At 43.8% G+C, this 19,373-nt stretch overlaps 1 protein-coding gene across 3 annotated transcripts; it reads right to left on the bottom strand.

Moving 5' to 3' along the window:
* Window positions 1–1,191: 1,191 nt before the first annotated feature.
* Window positions 1,192–18,424, bottom strand: NEU3 (neuraminidase 3). 3 transcript variants are annotated; one of them, XM_055320786.1, is made up of 3 exons: window positions 18,171–18,424; window positions 13,192–13,403; window positions 1,192–6,170 (listed from the first exon to the last, which is right to left on the bottom strand). In XM_055320786.1, the coding sequence occupies exons 1-3, from the start codon at window positions 18,193–18,195 to the stop codon at window positions 5,091–5,093; spliced, it is 1,317 nt and encodes a 438-aa protein (XP_055176761.1). In that variant the 5' UTR covers window positions 18,196–18,424; the 3' UTR covers window positions 1,192–5,090. The 3 variants fall into 3 exon arrangements, with proteins under 3 accessions (XP_055176761.1, XP_055176762.1, XP_055176763.1); XM_055320787.1 differs by having other exon boundaries at window positions 13,198–13,403; XM_055320788.1 differs by lacking the exon at window positions 13,192–13,403.
* Window positions 18,425–19,373: the final 949 nt, after the last annotated feature.

Here is a 19,373-nt window from a genome sequence, read left to right as displayed (position 1 = left end):
TTTTTTTTTTTTTTTTAAGATTTTATTCATGAGAGACCCAGAGAGAGAGGCAGAGACATAGGCAGGCTCCATGCAGGGAGCCCAATGTGGGACTTGATCCCAGGACTCCAGGATCATGCCCTGGGCAGAGGGGAAGTGCTCAACTGCTGAGCCACCCAGGCATCCCATTCAAGAGGTTTTCAATGTTTTAATGAATAGGAGTTTAAGAAATTGAGCACCAGGGGTGCCTGAGTGGTTCAGTCAGTTGAGCAGTCTATTTACCTTCAGCTCAGACCATGATCCCAGGATCCTGGGATCGAGCCCCGAGTTGGCTCCCTACTCAGTGGGGAGCCTGCTTCTCCCTCTCCCCCCTGCTGCTCCCCCTGCTTGTGCTCTCTTGTGTGCACATGCACTCTCTCTCTCTCTCAAATAAATCATTAATCAAAAAAAAAAAAAAAAGAAAAGAAAAGAAAGAAATTGAGCACTGAAGTTTATGGAGTAGTGCATATTCCTCTCAAGCCCAAAGGTTCCCAGACATCAAGCAATCTAACAAACACACAAAAAAATAGGTCACTGGATTTTTTTTTTAAATTATCATATCAATAATTATTATAAAACTATTTTTAGGAGGTAAATTATTAGTTCTGTACATTTATTCTTTCATCATTGTATGACCCTTAGTTTTATGACAAAAGAGATGCCCATTTAAAACTTTTTAACAGTCAATTTGTTTTAAGAAAGCAGAGTACAAAGTCAAGTAAAAGTCATGAGTGAAGGCTATCACCCCATATCACTGAGGTAAGTATTTGTGGCCTCACTAGCTACAATTTGGGAATAACCTCAGGGTGTTGTGTAAAAAGAAGATGTGCAGTGACAAGCCCCAGGGTAGGTAGACTGGATGGTACCAGATGGGAAGATTCTGTGTATCCCAGTTCCCTCACTTAATTACTTTATAGCTCATGTGTAATATGCAATCTAACCAGTCATGGTAATCTCTGCCCTGCTTCCCTCAAAAAGCAACTATGTTCCAATGTCAATGTGTAAAAGTACAAAGGATTATTATCAATAAAGCTTTCTGGAAGTAAAAGTTCTGATGAAAAGCAAGAAAAGGCCTCAAATCCATTTTTCAAAAGAAGTTGGGTACAAACTAGATATAAGTATTAGGATGATAATCACCTCACAGTTTGACCACAACAAAACAAATAGCAGTCATAAGAATTAAACTCTTTATTCATCTCTCTTGTTTCCAAGAGTCCTGGTAGTTTCTATAGTACAGAGGGCACTTCTGGCACTTGGTATCACAGAACCAAGACATGCTCGCTACACACTGGAAGCACAGCATCTCTCCTGGAGTCCTGGACAAGGGGAAGTTACAGAAACTCCAATTAGGGACAGAGGGGAAAGAGCACTGAAATGAGAACCCAAATCAAGGCTTGGCTTTGGGCTTGGGCTGTGATTCTGACACATCCAGGCAGGCAGCTAAAGCCAGAGAAAAGCTCTTTTTCCGGGAAGCACTGTGACTGACCCGGATGCAGGCCAGCAAAAAGAAGACTCATTTAGGGTGAGTGTTCAGCGGGTTTAGAGCACCATCCAATCCACAGAGGGATGCAATATGCTCCTCCCTATGGGGTAGCTTGCCCCGGCCTTCTCACTTAGCTCCAGAAGGCCAGGATTTTTGATTCCTTTATTCATTCAGCCTAATTTTACTGTTGTCTGTTCTGCGCCAGGCCCTGTGCTGGGTGCAGAGGACACAGAAAGGAATCAGGCACAGTCCTTATCCTTAGGGAGTTCAGAATCCAATAGAAAAATCATTTTTATAAAGAAATCACTATAATTCAAGGTAAAAAGGATAGAGGATTCATACAGACTTGGCCCTCAAGGAATTCACAACCCAGCAGATGCCTAGAGGGCACAAGACAGACAATAATGATATATTGCACCCTGTGGTAATGACCAGAGGGAGGGAGGCTCCAACTATGCACTGCAGGAGCAAGGAAAGGATGACATGACATATACTGAATAATGCAGTGTGGAAAACGCACAGCCTATTGAAGAAGACAGAGCAGCCTAATCTGGCTGAAGTAGAAGTATTGAAACCTACTGCCCTGTAGAGGAGGCATGGGAGGCAGCCTTATGTTGACTTCTGTGGGTGCCTTGGGCTACCCAAGAAACAAGGTGCAATGTCTCTTACCTATGGCTACAGCTGCATGATATCCCAAGGATATGAGGGGAGATCGGTGACCAGGAGAAACAGATCCAAATAAACCACCAAATAACAAGGGCCTGAAGTAAAAATAGTAGGAGCCTAGGAGTGAAGGCATCAGGGGTTTGGGAGCATGAGCAGGACCAGCAAATTGAAGGGGTAGGAGGTGGATTTGGACACAGACCAGCAGCAGGAGGCCCCTACCTACCTATGCTTTCTTGCTCTCCCAGTGATGAGCCATGTGTGCTGGATGGATCCATTCTAAGTGTCCAAAGATAGGGTGGGAGCTTCTGGGGGCAAAGGGACCACAGCCTCTATAGTCCTCTTCATGCCCCTAGATTAGAGGCCTCCAGTCTACCTTCCTCTTTTCTTCACAGCTGCCATTACCTGCCCCATCTTTTTCATTCTACCAACGTGAGAGGGCCTGAAATGGACTCTGTTAGGATGTCCAGGGGCCTGGAAAGCCTTGGGTACTTGGCACAAAGAGAGTCAGAGTGCCTACAGCTGTTTCTGTTGGTCACCTGGAACATGAACGAGTTAAACCAGCTTAAAGTTACAGGGCTGGGTAGGAACCTATCAGTAGCCTAAACTGCCAGCCTGTGTGGGCCTCTGTCCCTTCCCCCACATTTTGGCAAACAGCTCCAGCCTGTCGTCATTTCTTCTTCACAGCAGCCACCACTCATACCACCTCTCCAGCCTAGGTCTCATATCTGGGCCATGTTCTCTCTCCTCCTAAACATGCCGGGACTCCTTCCTTGCTGTTCTTTCTTCATAGCTGCTATTGCCCACTCTGTTCCTCTTCCTAATCCTCATTCTGGATTCCCTTTGTCCCCAACCCTCTTTTCTTGCTTTTCATTCTCTTCATCCTTTAGACCCTGTTAGAGAAGGAAGCCATCCCCACGGTTCCTATCTATTTGGGGTATGGTGCTCAGGAAAGCTTTGCAGAACAAGAAGCTTCCACTACTCAGGAATGGGTTGCCCTTCCCCTGTTCCTCCTTGTACCACCAATTCTGTCACCCCCTCCACTGCTAACTTGACAGAGATCTTCTCTGAGTGGGCTTCATACAAAGAGAGATTTGTTTAGAGATTTGTGTGGAGATTTGTATTCATTATCTCAGCCAAAAATGGAAGGCTCTACATGCCAGACTAAATGTAAAAACCCTTCAGTAGGCTATTGAGGAGCCACAAATGATTTTCAACCAGGGAATGGCAATAGAAAGCACCTTACATTATGCACAGCTCTCGAAAATATTTAGATAAATGTACAAATGAGTGAATAAGTGATCATAACTGTGTACTAGGAGGATAACTTTGACAAATGGGTGAGAGGCTGAGGGAATTTTAAAAAGTCACTCTAAGCCATGGGCTTAAAGCCATATGCAGAAGTAGGTGAAGTTAATCTCTACCTTCATCCTGGTAGACTCTCCCCCATATGACAGGTGCAACTGCAACCCCCAGCCTCCTGGGCTCTGTTCTACAACCAAGACTTGCTCTCCAGGCCATTACTTGGCACCAAATTTAGTTATTTGATACAAGTTGGAGGTATTCTTCTCCTAAAATAGGGAGAAAAACCATATCTTTGATAGAATTTCTGTTATAATAACAGGCTATGGAGAACTGAATCTAAAATAAGAGGAACCAATCTGGTATCATCTGAGACATTCAGCACTGGCAAATTTCAGCCCCAAATCTATCAGACAAAGAGGCATCTCGACTTCACAAACAGTGATTGCAGTAGGTACAAAAAATAGGCCTGATTCAGAGGTCTGGAGTCCAGAGACCTTCCTAATGGTGAAGACCTTCTTCATGGGTAAAAAGGAGTGACTAGCCCAGAGCAATATTCTGAGAAAAAAAAACAGACCTGGGGGAAACCCAGCAACCTGGCCAAGCCCTGAGGCTGCTGACTCCAAGCACAATGAAGATACAACTAAGACAATGACATCAGGAGCTACCATCACCCCAACTTAAAGCCCAACATCTACAAACCAGCTGCACTGATTTGCTTGAATTTTCTCACACTTCTAGTCCCATAAACTGTGAGCTCCTTGAGGGCAGAGAACATGGGAAGTTTTGTCTAATGCTTTAAAGTCCTGATCCGTGTCCTTTTCTCATCAGGCACCATCCTAGTACACGTACTTCAGGTTCATCTTTCATAGGAGTGATGCCATCAGAAATAGTATCATCCTTGGGGGCCACTGGCTTTGAGTTTCTCATTTTTTTTTCCCTAGGAAATAAGCGTTCTGGCTGAGGAAGGGATGATTGAGCAGAGCTGCAAAGCTGGAGAAGGTAGGTGACCTCATGATTCTACTGTTCTGCCCAATTCCTCTAGGATAGAGAGCCTGTAGAGTTCTAAGGATGATTAGAAGGGTGAGGGTGTGTTTGTTCTTAATAAACCAGGTCTTCCTTTGTGCCAGAACACCTGCTTGTAGCCTCACACCTGGATGAGTGGTGAGTCATTGGAAAAGATGAATCCTCTGACTTCCATTTTGAGATCAGAGTCCTATCAGAGACCTATACAGCCAGGACTCACTGATCGTGGACTATGCAGTCACTCTGCCATTCCTAGGAATGGGAAGAAGAAAAATCACAGAACCAATCCTCTCATTTTACAGATGGAGACCTGAGGCCCAGAGAGTTCAGGTGACACGTCCAAGGTCCCAAAGCAAGCCAGTGGCACAACCAAGGACTACATCATCGTTTCCCAACTCATAGTTTTTTCCATTGCGGTAGCTACGGCAAAATTTTCATTTTGCTCTTTGGAGAAGTGAAGAAAGGTGGGGAGCAGAATATTAAGTTTCTGGATTCTCTGTAGACTTTAATAACCTCTATTAACGTGGCCTCCATTATCCTGGCTGTGGTTGCCTTCTGTGGCTTCCTTTCTATGGAAAATTGGGTCCTAAGCCAATTTTTAGCTTTCAGTTGGCTCAGAGTTCTTACCAGGGCCGGTGTTATCCTCATGCATGTGGCTCAGGATCTCTTGGTCTGTAAACAGGCGGAAGGCAATCTGCTCACACTCTCGCTTGGTCCCACACTCAAACAAACATCCAAACAAGCCCTCCTTTTCCAAAGCAGCCAAATCAGAGTAGCCACAGGGTCCACAGTGCAAGATCCAGGGGCGGGACCAGCAGGCAGCATCCAAGGGGGTCTGGTTGAGATAGATGCCTAAGTTGACCCTCCGCTTCTTACTGGTTGGGTGTGAGTACAAGAGCCAAGATTTGGACAGAATTCCACCTTCCTGCTCTGGCCACAGTGAGCTGTCCAGCAGAGGGCTCTGCTGAATGGTAGGAGAATCTTTACCATTCAGGTCCTGGCACCCATGAAGGATCTCCAAGGGCCGGAAACTCACCACACTGCCTTGGCAGCCATGCGGGGGCTCACACAGCTGATTGCTCAGGGCTGGTCTCTGAAAGCATTCACCATTGTTAATGCTGAAAGCCTCTGCCCGGCATCTGTTTGGTGTCCGGGCACTGCAATACAGCACAGGGTCGCCAGCCCTCCCAGTCACCTCTGCCACTTCGCACTCCACTGTTGCCATGGGCTTAATGAGCCTGCCATGGTGCCAGGTGGCCCCTAGGTCATCACTGTAGATCATCAGGGAATGAGGCTTGGCTTTGCATGGTAGCCGGAAGCAAAAGAACCAATAAGGGATGTAGTAGGCATATGCAGGGATGATCAGCCTCCCTGACTGCAGCTGGATGCCATGACCTGGGCCCACAGCAAATGTGGCCCAACGCTTCACCTCTGCACCAATAACCTCTTCAGTCAGGTCCCTCACCTCACTCCATGAACAGCCAGCATCTTGACTGCAGATGAAGCAGAGGCGGGCTGCATTCCTGCCTGACATGACCTGTTGACGCTCGGTGACATGGCCGCGCACACAGATGAAGAATAGGTATACACAGTCACTCTTCTGCTCCCACACAGGACAGGGGTTCATGGTCCGATGCCCAGGTAACGTGGCTTCCATCAATGGCTTCAGGGGTTCCCACTAAACAAGGGGAAGGGAGAGAGAACAGGAGTGAGAGACTAACAGGAAGACATGAGGCTCATTGAAAGAGCATTAGTATTTTTCAGTGTTAAGAAATAAATGGTATTAAAATCTATGAAATCAAGTATGCACTAATATTCACTAATTCTCAAATATTATAGGATGATTTATACTGCTGGGAAGAGGCAATGCTAGATATTGTACATGCTGTCCTCTCTGCCTAGAACACTCTGCCTCACATTGTATAGATGCCCAATTCACCCTCCACACTCAAAAGTCACCTCCTTTGTAAAACTTTCTATGAAACTTCCTCCCCTCCCTACTCCCCCCAAAAGCAGTTGGTGGCTTCCTCCTTGTACACACAGAAGAATTTTAGCATTTATTATATGATGATCATAATTTTTATGTGACTGGCTCCCTTCCTAGATTGAGTCTTTTGAGGACAGAAATAAAATTATTCAAATTTTGTATCTCTGGTGCCTACCTATCTCCTATCACATGATAGGAGCTAAAGAAATATATTTTCAAAGAAAGAAAAAAGGAAGGAAGAGGGGGAAAAAGAAAAAGAAAAGAAGATGAAGAAAAGCAAAGCAAAGCAGACAAATATGCAATTTAGGCAAATAAAGAGAAATTTTAAGCAAAGATTTTTTTTTTCCTTTCTCTACTATCCTGGGGAGGCTATTCATAACTCTGTCATTAAAAACTCAAGCATGAAGTCAGAGACACCTGGTTCGAAGCAGCCTTCATCATTTCTTGTGTGAACTTGGGCAAGTTACTTAAACTTACTTAACCTCAATTTCTTCAGCAGTTAAACAGAAAATATAGTAACACATGCTAACACAGGAGTTTGTGGTATAAGGCTAAAATGAGATAATGTGTAATCAGAAATAGCACAAAGAAAGGCCTAACCTCCTTAATATATTTTTAAAACTATATTAGAAATTGGTAAGAAAATTTTCAGAAGCCCAACTGGAATGGGCAAAGAGCAAGATTAGGCAACTCACAGAAAGAGGAAAAAACAATAAAAATATGTTTAATCTCACATATAAAAGAGAAAAGCAAATTAAAATTAAAATTGAGGTCACACTTTTCTTCTAACAAACTGGCAACATCAGAATCTTTGACACTATTCTGTTGACAAAAATGTGAAGAAACAGGCACTCTCTTATATGCAATGAAGTGCATAATGGTTCAACATTTATGTAGGGCATGTCAAAATTCCAGATGCATTTATCCTTTCTCAGCATGCCCAATTCTGAGAATTTATCCTAAAATATATCTGCTCATCAAATTAAATATATGCAAGATTACTCACTGTGGCACTATTCAGAACAGCAAAATATTGTGAACCCAAATATTCATCAGTAGGGGACTGGTTAAATGAACATACAATGCAAGAGACGAAAAAAGAAAAAAGAAGGCCTCTACACACTGAGATAGATCTCAAATGAACAGAGCAAATTACAGACCAATGTATATAGTATGCTACCCTTTGCATAAGAAATAAAAAGAAAAATCTAATAGCAGCAAACTAGTTTGAACCAACCTTTCCACTGAGACTAGGGATGACAGATAAAATATCAAAACAAAACCATCTGGTTAAAAGCACCAGAGAGAAAGTAAGAGAATGAAAAATTATAAGCTAAGAACTGAGAGAAGTTCATTCAGAGAAGCTAGCCTGGTATTTCAAGTCCCTTTTCCTCTCAGGGTATCTCTGCTAATTCTCAAAGAGAACTGAAAAGCTGAAAAGATGAACAATTTGTTTGACAGCCTTATGGGAGCAGGAAGGCAAAAATTTGGGGCCCTGGTAAACTCCCATGCTTTACGGTTGAACTTCAAAGAGCTAAATGCACAGAGTAAGGGTGAAACTGAAGTAGACCAGCTCTCATGACCACCACTCTAGAAAACTGGCTGGCACTATCTACTGAAGTGGAATATAAACCTACCCTCTGATTCAGTAATGCCATTTCTAGATATAAGCTCAACCAAAATGCACGCACACAGTAGCAAAAACACGTACAATAATATTCAAAGCAGCCCATACACAATAGCTTGGATAAACCTCAAAAATATTGAACAAAAGAAGCCAAACATAAAGAATAAAGATGAAAAACAAGCAAAACTAGGGACTCCTGGCTGGCTCTGTCAGTAAAGCATGTAACTATTGATCTCAGGGTCATGAGTTCAAGTCCCATGCTGGGTCTAATAAAAAAAATAATAAAGTCTAATTAAAAAAAACCAAAACACTAAACTAGAGCTGTAAATCAGGATAGCAATTCCCTCTGAGAAAGAGAAGGGGGATAAGAGAAGTTTCTGAGGTGCTGGTAATATTTTATTTCTTGAGCTAAGTGATGAGTCTACAAGTGTTGGCTTTTTCAGTTCACAGGTAGACATTCATGTTTTGTGCACTGGACATTTGTTTTCTATATATGTGTTATCACTTCATGTTAAAAAATTTTAAAGGGGGAGTATTAAGAATATATACTTGTATTTCTTTGTTTCTGTAAGAAGCAGCACTATAAGAGTACATAGGAAATAATGGTGACAACCTATAGGAAGTAGGGCACTAAGGATGGGATATATATATTTTTATAGTGTTTTATATGATGTATGCCACATGAATGTATTAACTATGTGAAATAAAACATTTAATCCCTTCATAAATGGGCAAAATATGTTATTAAGCAAAGCTCATATCAGAGAATCTCGGAGTCATAAGGACCTAGAATTAACTCCCATCTTATAGAAGAGCTTTCTCTAAGCCTTCTGGATCAAGGCCATTCAGTCTCCTGGAACTGGCCGAGGGACAGGGAAGTCAGTATCTCTGGGGCAGCCCATTCTGTACCAGAGTACCTTGTGCACTGTAAACACTTTAAACATTGTCAAATTCAATGAAGTTATTGGCCAGTCTAATCACTGTGAAGTCAGAAGCTCAACCACTCTTACTGGCTAAGAGGAGAAAATTATTTGGGCCAGATAAGTCTAATACAAAGTTAACATGAAGCTGGAAGAAACACTAACTAAAACATGAAAGCATTAGAATCTAAATGATCTCAACCAGCTGGAGCAATGGGACATAAACAAGCTGAGGCTTGACAGAAATAGAAGTCCTGGGCTTAAAAATCTGGATGGAGAACATGATTAAAGAACAGCAAACATGATGGCCAACAAGCATAATGAAACGTTACTCAACATCACTAATAATTAGGGAAATGTAAATCAAAACCACAAGACAGCACCTCACATGCACTGGAATGACTACTATCAAAAATAAATTATAAGTGTTGGCAAGGATATAGAGAAATTGGAATCCTGTACACCCTTGGTGGGAATATAAAATGGTGTAATCATTGTGGTCAAAAGTATGGAGAGTCCTCAAAAAAATTAAAAACAGAATTACCACCTGACCCAATAATTCTACTTCTAGATATATGCCCAAAAGAATGACAAGCGAAGTTCTGAAGAGATATTTGCACACTCATGTTCACAGCAGCATTACTTGCAATAGCTAAAAGGTAGGAGAACCCAAGTGTCCATCAACAGGTGGATGGATAAATCAAATGTGGTATACACATACAATGGAATATTATTCAGCCTTAAAGAAGGAAATCCTGTCATGCACTACCACATAAATGAACTTTGAGGGACATTATACCAAGTGAAATAAGCCAATCACAAAAAGGCAAATACTGGATGATTCCACTTACATGAGGAATCTACAGTAACTAAAAACTCATAAAAACAAAGAAGAGGGACGCCTGGGTGGCTCAGCAGTTAAGCATCTTCCTTTGGCTCAGGGTGTGATCCTGGAGTTCCAGGATTGATTCCCACATCAGGCTCCCTGCATGGAGGCTGCTTCTCCCTCTGCCTGTGTCTCTCATGAATAAATAAATCTTTAAAAAAAAGAAGAAGAAAAAGAAGAAGAAAGAAGAAAAAGAAAGAAGAAGAAAGAAGAAAGAAGAAAGAAGAAAGAAGAAGAAGAAGAAGAAGAAGAAAGAAGAAAGAAGAAGAAAGAAGGAAGAAGAAGAAGAAGAAGAAGAAGAAGAAGAAGAAGAAGAAGAAGAAGAAGAAGAAGAAGAAGAAGAAGAAGAAGAAAGGTGGTGGCTAGGGGATGGGGAAGAGGGAAATGAGACTTGTCCAAAGGGTATAACATAGCAGTCATATATGATGAAAAAGTTCTAGAGATCTGGTGCACAACGTGTCTCTAGTTAACAATACTACAATGTACACTTAAAATGGTTAAGATGCAAATTTTTAGGTATATTTTACTATAATTTAAAATTTTTTAATTTTATTTACTTCTATTTTTAAATTTTAATTAATTACTTTTTAAAGATTTTATTTATTTATTCATGAGAGACACAGAGAGAGCCAGAGACACAGGAGAGATGTGGGACTCAATCCCAGGACTCCAGGATCATGCCCTGGACCAAAGGCAGACACCCAACTGCTGAGCCACCCAGGCATCCCTATTTTTTTTTTTTAAGATTTTATTTATTTATTAATGAGAGACACAGAGAGGCAGAGACATAGGCAGGGGGAGAAGCAGGCTCCCTGTGAGGAGCCCAATGTGGGACTTGATCCAGGACTCTGGGATCACGACTGGAGCCAAAGGCAGATGCTCAACCACTGAACCACCCAGGTGCCCCCGCTAAAAATTTTTATAAAACAGCAAATGCGAAAAGGATTCAGAGGTTGGTAGCTGACAATCTACTTAGTGTTAGTCAACTTGTGTTATGCAGCTGGCAAAAAAGCAGATGCTACATTAGACTGCATGACAAGAATATAAAATGAGATAGCTACCTCATTGCTGAACTGGTCCATCTATCCTTAGGGGCCCTATATTCAGAGTACCATTCTTTGAAAAAGGACACTGACATCCCAGATCAAATCCCAAAGACAAGGGCAGCCCCAGTGGCTCAGCGGTTTAGCGCTGACTTCTGCCCAGGGCGTGATCCTGGAGACCCGGGATCGAGTCCCACGTCGGGCTCCCTGCATGGAGCCTGCTTCTCCCTCTGCCTCTCTCTCTCTCTCTCTCTGTTTCTAATAAATAAATAAAAAATATTTTTAAAAATCCCAAAGACAGTAATCACAGCTTTCAAGGGACCAGAAACTAAATTAGACTATGGCCTCATGAGCCACTGAAAGAACTAAAGCTGGTGATCCCCTAGATTGGAGGAATTGGAGGGTATGAACACTGCTTTTTTTAGGTACATCAAAGAGCATTCTTTGGAAAAGGGACTTTATATTATGTATGGATTAGTTGTCCCAGAAACCGTAACAAGACCAATGGGTAATTAATTATGGAGAAGTATAGGTTGTTTCACTCCAAAAACAAAAGTTAACAGCTGCCACAGGACTAAGTTTCTCACTTGAAGAGTTGTGTAAGCAGACCCTTTATGGAGGATGACTAATGTTGAGTTCTTAATATGTAACTGCTATTATTTATATTTTACAGATGATGAAACAGAAGAGTCAGACGTTCAAGGTCACACCACCAATAAATGATAGGTTTTGCCTGACTCCAAAGACATATTCTTAACCCCTAAGCTATTACTAGCCACCAAGAGAATACAGAAGTTCTCTGTCCTGGGAAAGAAGTTAGGCTGATGATTATTCTAACTTCAAGATTCTACAGTTGGGTAAGTCAGAAAATGAAAAGTGATAAAATACAGAGAAGGGAGATTGAGTTAAAATGGATGCATCTGTGAATGCTTGTGACAGCTGGGCAGTGAGGTTATGTCAGGCATGGTCTGGTAAGAAGTGTTTCACAGCCCAACGGTCTGCGGTAGAAAGCAAGACAACAAGACCACAGGCAATGCGTAGTCCTGGAGGAAACAAAAAAGCTGTAACTCCAAGCTGGGCTGCAGGGCTGGGCCTCTTTGGAGGCCAGTGATACAAGCAGAGGTTTGGTCCTGAGAAGCCATGAAGAAGGCTCATGGCAAGACAGAGTGAAAGAGCAGGGACTGGAAATTCCCCAAAGTAAAAATCTTTCCCACAAGAAAATGTGAGCAAGTCATCCAGAGCAGAGGCAGGGGGGTGCTGGCAAGGCCCACCTATGGCAGAAAAGCATTTGCACTGTAATAGCAAACAAAGGGATTCCTGTAGACGTAAAGTTTTAATGGTGATATTTCTGTGGGTAGAAAACCAGGGTGCATGAGGGGGAATAGAGTGTCTATTATAAAGAAATCTATGTTTGTATCTTTGTTTGTTTATAAAAGACTCTCAAATCCATTATCCCATTTGATCCTCATTTCAGCCAGCTCTACAGAAGAAAAGACAAATGGGATCTGAAATAACCCTACACTCACAGTCCCAAAGGAAGCACTCAATCTCCTCTAAAAATGCAGTGAAGATGTGCTACTTAGGGGTGAGGGATCCAACCCCAGTTCTGTGGCTTGGTAGGCATGTATCTGAGTCAAGCCACTTTAATCCCGTTTCCTCCTGTAAAACAGGAATACTGTGCACCTCACATAAAATACGCAGGAAAAGGAGGACTGTTGTTATCCTCACCCCCACTGTCTGCTAGTTGTGGTCTTTAACAAGACGTACCCCCCCGAAGGACCAGGATCCCTCACCAGAAAACTGAACTAATAATGCTTACTTCCTGGGTGACTTATAAGAACAAAAGAGAATGGGAATCAAAAGCACACCACATGTTAGTTGAATATGAATGAACCATGGAGGCCTCTGGAATCAGAGACGGGAGTTTAAAGCCTGCTTCTGTAGTTTTAGTATAGCTATGTGACCTTGAACAAGTGGCAACGTCTCTGAGCCTCAGTTTCCTCATCCGTAAAATGTGACTAACAACCATTCCTATGTCACAGGGTGGCTGTTGAGGAGCCCATGTGTGCCTGGCACACAGTAAGTACTCTGAGAGCCATTGCTTTTACTGTTTTTTTTTTCTTCCTCCCACACAGGGATTTTCCAGCACTGACAGGAAAAGGCACAGACCCTGAAATACTCTAAGCAATGTGGAGAAAGACTGAGGCTCAGAGACAGATTTGGGATGAGGAGTCACCTGTACCGAGTGCCCAGTCCTCAACCCTCGCCTCAGCACCAGGTGGAGAGCATCCTCATCCCTGCTCGTGGAGCGCTTCTCTGCAAAGGCCAGGAAGGTGTGGGTGGGGGGGATGTAGAGCAGGGCTGGGATCCGGTAGGTGATCCCTCTCTTGTCTTCCTGCTGGAACAGAGGGCTGTTGAAGGAGCACGATGTCACTTCTTCCATGACCTCTGCAAGGACAGGGAGGCAGCTAAATGCGTGTCCATACCCAAATGCTGACCTGCGTACAAGTTCTGCTCTATCATCCCATTTCTGAGATCACACACAGGGAGGCAAAGATTTACTCAAATGTTTATTTTCTTATACAAAAGTAACATCATGATCGCAAAAGCATAAAGCAAGCAATACGCATTCTCATTGAACAAATCTATCCTTTAGACTATGGGATTCCTACACAGCCTGTGTTAAGTATATCTCTCTAGAGAGATTCTGCACAAGTTTCTGCCAAGCATCCAGGGGTATTACCAGCCTGGATGTTTTCTAATGTCAATTTCTTTGGAGTATTTAGGCCATTAGGGTAACAGATATATAAGTCCAAATCCGTTTGAGGAAATGCCTGTGGTTAAGAATTATCTGGGGAAACCTTTTCCCTCTACTAGAGCCTAGGATAAGAGGCAGTCTTCTTTGTCATCTCTCTGGGTCTTTGCCTAGTCCACCTCATCAAAAGGTGTGGATTTTCAAGGGCCCAGCTTCATGCAGGGATCTCAGTTCCAATGACAATCTAACTCATCTGGGCCATAGTTGCATTTACTGCAACAGCAGGTCTATTAAAGCCCAAACTTCTAGGTAAGTGAGATCAGCAAAAACCCGAGGTGGCTGAGGTGAGGACTAACCACGCTGGTTTTCAGTTTACTCTTGGATTCTAGGCCCCTGGGAATTTCTTACTTTCTTGCCATTTTAGCTATAAAGGACTTTGCTATATATTTTTTTAAAATTTTTTTAATTTTTATTTATTTATGATAGTCACAGAGAGAGAGAGAGAGAGAGAGAGGCAGAGACATAGGCAGAGGGAGAAGCAGGCTCCATGCACCGGGAACCCGATATGGGATTCGATCCCGGGTCTCCAGGATCGCGCCCTGGGCCAAAGGCAGGCGTCAAACCGCTGCGCCACCCAGGGATCCCGACTTTGCTATATTTTATCCACCATGTAAGGGGTTAGCTAGCCAGCCATAATGCTGAAAATAGAAGTCTCCAGGGATGCTTCTCAAAGAGAATCAAGTATTCTACTTCTCAGAGGCCCAAAAAGGGAATTAAGCCAGACAGAACCAGGCTTAGAATTCTATTTTTTTTCTTCTCTCACCATCCATCATTCAAACCTTCTCATAAATCACTTATAAAAATTGTCAGGCTATAAAAACAAGGCCCAGAAAGCCTTCTTCATTTATTTAATAAATATTTCTGGGTGCCCACTCCAAGTCAGGATATAAGGTAGGCGCTGAGGTGACAGAAAGGAATCAGAAGTCCCTGACTTCAAGAAACCCACATCCAAGTGAGGGAAACAGACATACACAGACAATTACAATGTCACGCAGTGAGTGCCACATTAGAGGTAAACATGAGAGTGTTCAGGAAAACAGAAAAAGGGCATCTGTCCAGATCAGGGCAGCCAGGTGAGCTCCTGTCTCTTATCTTACACTCTGTGCCTTTCAAATACATTCTGCTTTTAAATAACCAAGAGCTCACTCCCTCAACTACTTCAGCTTTGTTCAAATGTTATCTAATAGAGGACTTCCCTGACAACTCCCCTGCTCCTCACTATCCCCTCTCTCTGCTCTCTTCTCCATGCCACTTATCATCCAGATTATACTTGTTTGATATATATTACGGAGCAAAAGCTCTACAAAGGGCAGAGATAGGTCTGTTCTATTCACCACCACGTCTTTACATCCAGAACCATGTCTGGTAATTGACAAGCAAGCACTTGATGAATAGCTGTTGAATGACTGAATGAGTGGGTGAGCTGGATCTTAAAGGATGAACAGTGGGTCAGCCAGTTGAGGTGTAAAAAGGGCAGAGGGAGTGGATGTGAAAAGCCTATAAACGACAGGAAGCAGTGAGCTGTGGGAGCTATCGTTGGTGCATTATGAGTACAGTGGAATGCAAGGGTGGGACTGAAGGGATTGGGAGAGTCCAGGTCCTGGGAGGCTTTGATACCTTATTAAGGTGTTTATCCCACAGAGAAGGGGCCACTCAAGAATTTTTGGCAGAGGAATGGCATGATGAAGTATGCATTTTATTTTTTTTAAAGATTTTATTTATTTATTCATGAGAGACACAGAGAGATGCAGAGACAGGCAGAGGGAGAAGCAAGCTCTCTGTGCGGAGCCCGATGTCAGACTTGATCCCAGGACCCCAGGATCTCATCCTGAGCAGAAGGCAGACCTCAACCACTAAGCCACCCAGGCGTCCCCAAGTATGCATTTTAGATCAATTTTCCAGGTATTCTGTGGGTAATAAACTGAAAGAAAAAGCTGCACTGCTTTGGCTACAGCTGCCTAGTGTCAATCAAGACAAACTTGATTATCCAATGGCATATGAATGATTCATTTGGTCACCTGTTTCTAACTTAAAAAAAGAAAAACCATGGCTCATTACCATAAGGGACTGGGGAGGTGGCCTCCAGAGTCCAGAAGAAAAGCCTCCCCTCACTCCGATTCTAGGTGATCAGTAGCAGAATTGAAAGGCAAGTGTGAACTGTCTTCCTCACACAGTACTAAAGCACACCTCTGTCTCAATTAATGCTCTCCTGCCAGGGGGGATCAGGCTTTTTCTAAGTAAACATCTGCTCCTGAGCCAAGCTGGTGTAATGGTTAAGAACATAGGATTTGGACCGCACTGGGGACTATATGACCTTGGGCTTGTTATTTAACTTTCCTAATGCTTCAGTATCTTTGTGTATAAAATTCAGTAGAGTTGTTGAGAGAATTAAGTTAAAAAGTTAAATTGGTTGTTATAGAGCCTATGATATGACATAATATGAACTGAATATATGGCAGTTAATATTTTTATTGCAGTGTCAGTCACTGCACATTCTACAGTTGACCCAACGACACAGGAATTAAGGGAGCTGACCCATCCCTCACCCCAGCAGTCATAAATTCATGTATAACTTTTGATTCCCCAAAAACTTAACTAAGAATAGCCTACTGTTGACTGGAAGCCTTACCAATAATATAAAATCAATTAACACACATTTTGAAATGTATATGTATTATACATTTTGTATATGTATTATATACTGTATTCTTACCATAAGGTTAAAGAAAAGAAAATGTTACAAAATCACAAGTTAGAGAAAATAAATTTTAGTATTGTACTACATTTACTCAAAGAAATCTTCATATAAGTGAAACTGTGTAGTTCAAACATGTGTTGTTCAAGATCAACTGTAGTTTTATTCCTTGAAATCTGTGGGTGCTGATGATGATAACAGTTACAACTCTCCTTCTTAAAAGCATTTAAATCCCTCTCTGCCCCTGGGAAAGACCATATTTTAAATTTTTATTAGCCCACACTTTAATTAAGAGTTAATACCAACACTATTAACCATCAGTCAACACATGATTATTAGTGAACATCATTAGTTAACACGGAAACAGGAATTCTCTGGGTGATAGAATGGAGCACAGGACAGGCAAGGAGTGGGGAGGAGGGACTAGGAAAAAGGAAAAGGAGAAGCAGCAAGGAGAGCACCAAAGCAGAAGCAAGGCTTGTCAAATGGGACTTCATTTGCATCCCAGCTATACTTCCCTGTGACCTTGTGCTATTCACTTAATCTCTCTAGGTCTTGGACTCCTTGCTTTAAAAAATGTGGATAACACCCACCTAAGATGACCAATATGAAGAACCACTCAAAAGTGCTTTCTAAACTTTAAAGCACCATAGAAGTCAAAATATTACAAATTTTGGTGTCTTCACAATTTCGCTTATGGCTTCGCTGCCTCTATAACAACTAGAGTCACTATCGTTACCTTTTATTAGTCATTCATTACTTTTATTAACTTTTGCTAATCGTCATTACGCCGATCACGTTGACGACAGTGGTAAGTAACACAGATGACGACTCTGGTGCTGAAACCCAAACTATTTCACACAGACCACATACTGGGAACTAAGGATAGAGAAGAAATCGGATAGAGTTCTGCCTTGGAGTTGTTCATTTTAGCTGAGAACTCAAGTTGTTCATTGCTGCTCCATATGATCACCTTTAAGTGGAGGCCTCCCTGCTCTCTTACTGGGAGAGGGTGCAGTGTAGCCTGGACTTTGACACAGATCAGCAAGCCACGTTATCTCTGCACCTCTGTTACCTCACTTGTAAAAGGGATAATGCCACCTTTTCCTCAGCATTGTACTGGACAGTGTAATTCCAAAGTCTCCAGTTGACTCGGTGCATCCGGCAGCTTCCAGTGAACCCCAGGAGGAGGCCTTCCTAACTCACTTATTTACTCCTAACAACTGATAACTTAAAGGGCATTCATCCTGTCAGGCCTTTGGCGATCCGTACTCCAAATCCCCTCACTGGACAGGTGGGAGAGCTCAGGCCAACAGAGGGGGACAGCTTGCTTATATAAGGGCACTCGACAGGCCAAGATCCAGGTCGCCTCAGTTCCCTTCGGGACTCCGGGACTCCGGCGACCCACACACCCCTCTCTAGAGAGGAGAGTTGCCCCAGGCTCAGTTCCCTTTCATCTCTAAAATGGTAACTCTGAGGCTTAGGTTTGGCTTCACTCGAAGGGAAACAAAAATAGACCAGCCAAGAATCCTCCCTGGCCAGGTCTGAGATCCCAGCCGACTGCGTGGCTTTGACTCAATATCCTCCCCCAGACTGGATTTCCTCGGACCCCACGGTGCCGCCGAGCCTGTCCCCACACGCACGCTTCCCCCACTTTTCGGGGATGGTTGCAGTGTCGCAGCCCCCCCCCCCCCCCCCCGCTCACCTCCGCGGGACTCCGGCTCCTCCATCTCTCTCGGGGCGCAGCTGGGCGCCGGGCGGCCCTCAGGTCTCAGGCACCGAAGCGCGGGAGAACCACCGAGGCTGAGGAGACGGAGGCGGTGGGGGGAGGGGGGTGCAGAGAACGACCGCAGAGGACTCGCAAGCAAGCCACGGAAACTGAAGACACAGGCGACAAGACCACAGGGAAGGAGACGGACAGACCCCGCGACGCCCAGACTGACGGGCCGGGAGGCGGGGGCGGGGACGCCCGGAGGCGGCAGCCGGCCGGCCGTTGGCCCCGCCCCAGATTCAGCCCCGCCCCGGGACGCACGCGCCCGAGGCCCCGCCCCCTCGCCGCTCGACTCGGCCGCGCGGTCTCCTGCCTGTAGCAGCGTTCCGGACGCGGCCTGGCTGGCACCTGCCCCTTCCCCTCCGACCACCGCTCGCTCCAGCCCAGCCCCGAGTTTGGTTCAGGCCCCGGGCCTACCGTGGCTCCGCTCCGTTTTCTCCCCCCCCCCCCCGCCCGTCCCTACCCTCGGTCCCCTCGCCCCAAGCTCGTATCTTTTGGGTTGCCTCTCAGTGGGTAGGTATCACCGCCTAAAATTTCCCCGGACAGCCTGGCAGCAAGGCAAAAGTTCCGGCCCGCAAGAGAGGACTCCACAAAACGGACCGGAGATCCAGAGCATTGAACATCCGCCCTTAAAAAAATAAAAATCATGCATATAATTTTAAATGTGTGTGTGCATGATTATATATTGAGAAAATAATAATATTACAACTCATTGATTAAAAACCCATGAGTTCATGTTGATATATGTGAATACATGAGTGGAGGAGGGAGGACAGCTCTTTCTACAGTAGAATTCTAATAAATGCAGATTGTGCACAGACTGAACACAATATGGTTTATTCTGAACACCTGCTTTTCTTCTGGGAGTCTGGAATTTGGGGGCATGCTAGGCAGAGGGTGCTCACATACCAGCCCTCAATAAAACTGAGTGCTGAGTCTCTAATGGATTCACTATGAAGAAACAAGAAACGTGGTACACATGCTGCATTTTCCTTGCTGGGGAAAAGTGTGGTTAGCCCAAAGCCTAATGAGGGAGAAGCAGAAGAAATAGTACACATGGATCCTTCAGACTCCGCTTGGGTCTTTTTCTTATGATCCAATGTGTCCTTACTATATTGCTGTAATAAACCTTAGCTG

Source organism: Nyctereutes procyonoides, unplaced genomic scaffold (assembly GCF_905146905.1).
Source record: "Nyctereutes procyonoides isolate TBG_1078 unplaced genomic scaffold, NYPRO_anot_genome, whole genome shotgun sequence".
Classification (NCBI taxonomy): Eukaryota; Metazoa; Chordata; class Mammalia; order Carnivora; family Canidae; genus Nyctereutes; species Nyctereutes procyonoides.
The sequence above is the reverse complement of the archived record's forward strand: the minus strand, read 5'-3'. Positions and strand labels throughout refer to the sequence as shown.

Coding starts and splice junctions, on each gene's coding strand:
- NEU3 (XM_055320786.1), bottom strand. CDS start 18,195: ATGGAGGAGCCGGAGTCCCGCGGAG. Junction 13,404..18,170: donor GGAGCCGGAGTCCCGCGGAG/GTGAGCGGGGGG, acceptor CTGTCCTTGCAG/AGGTCATGGAAGAAGTGACA. Junction 6,171..13,191: donor GGACTGGGCACTCGGTACAG/GTGACTCCTCAT, acceptor CCCCTTGTTTAG/TGGGAACCCCTGAAGCCATT.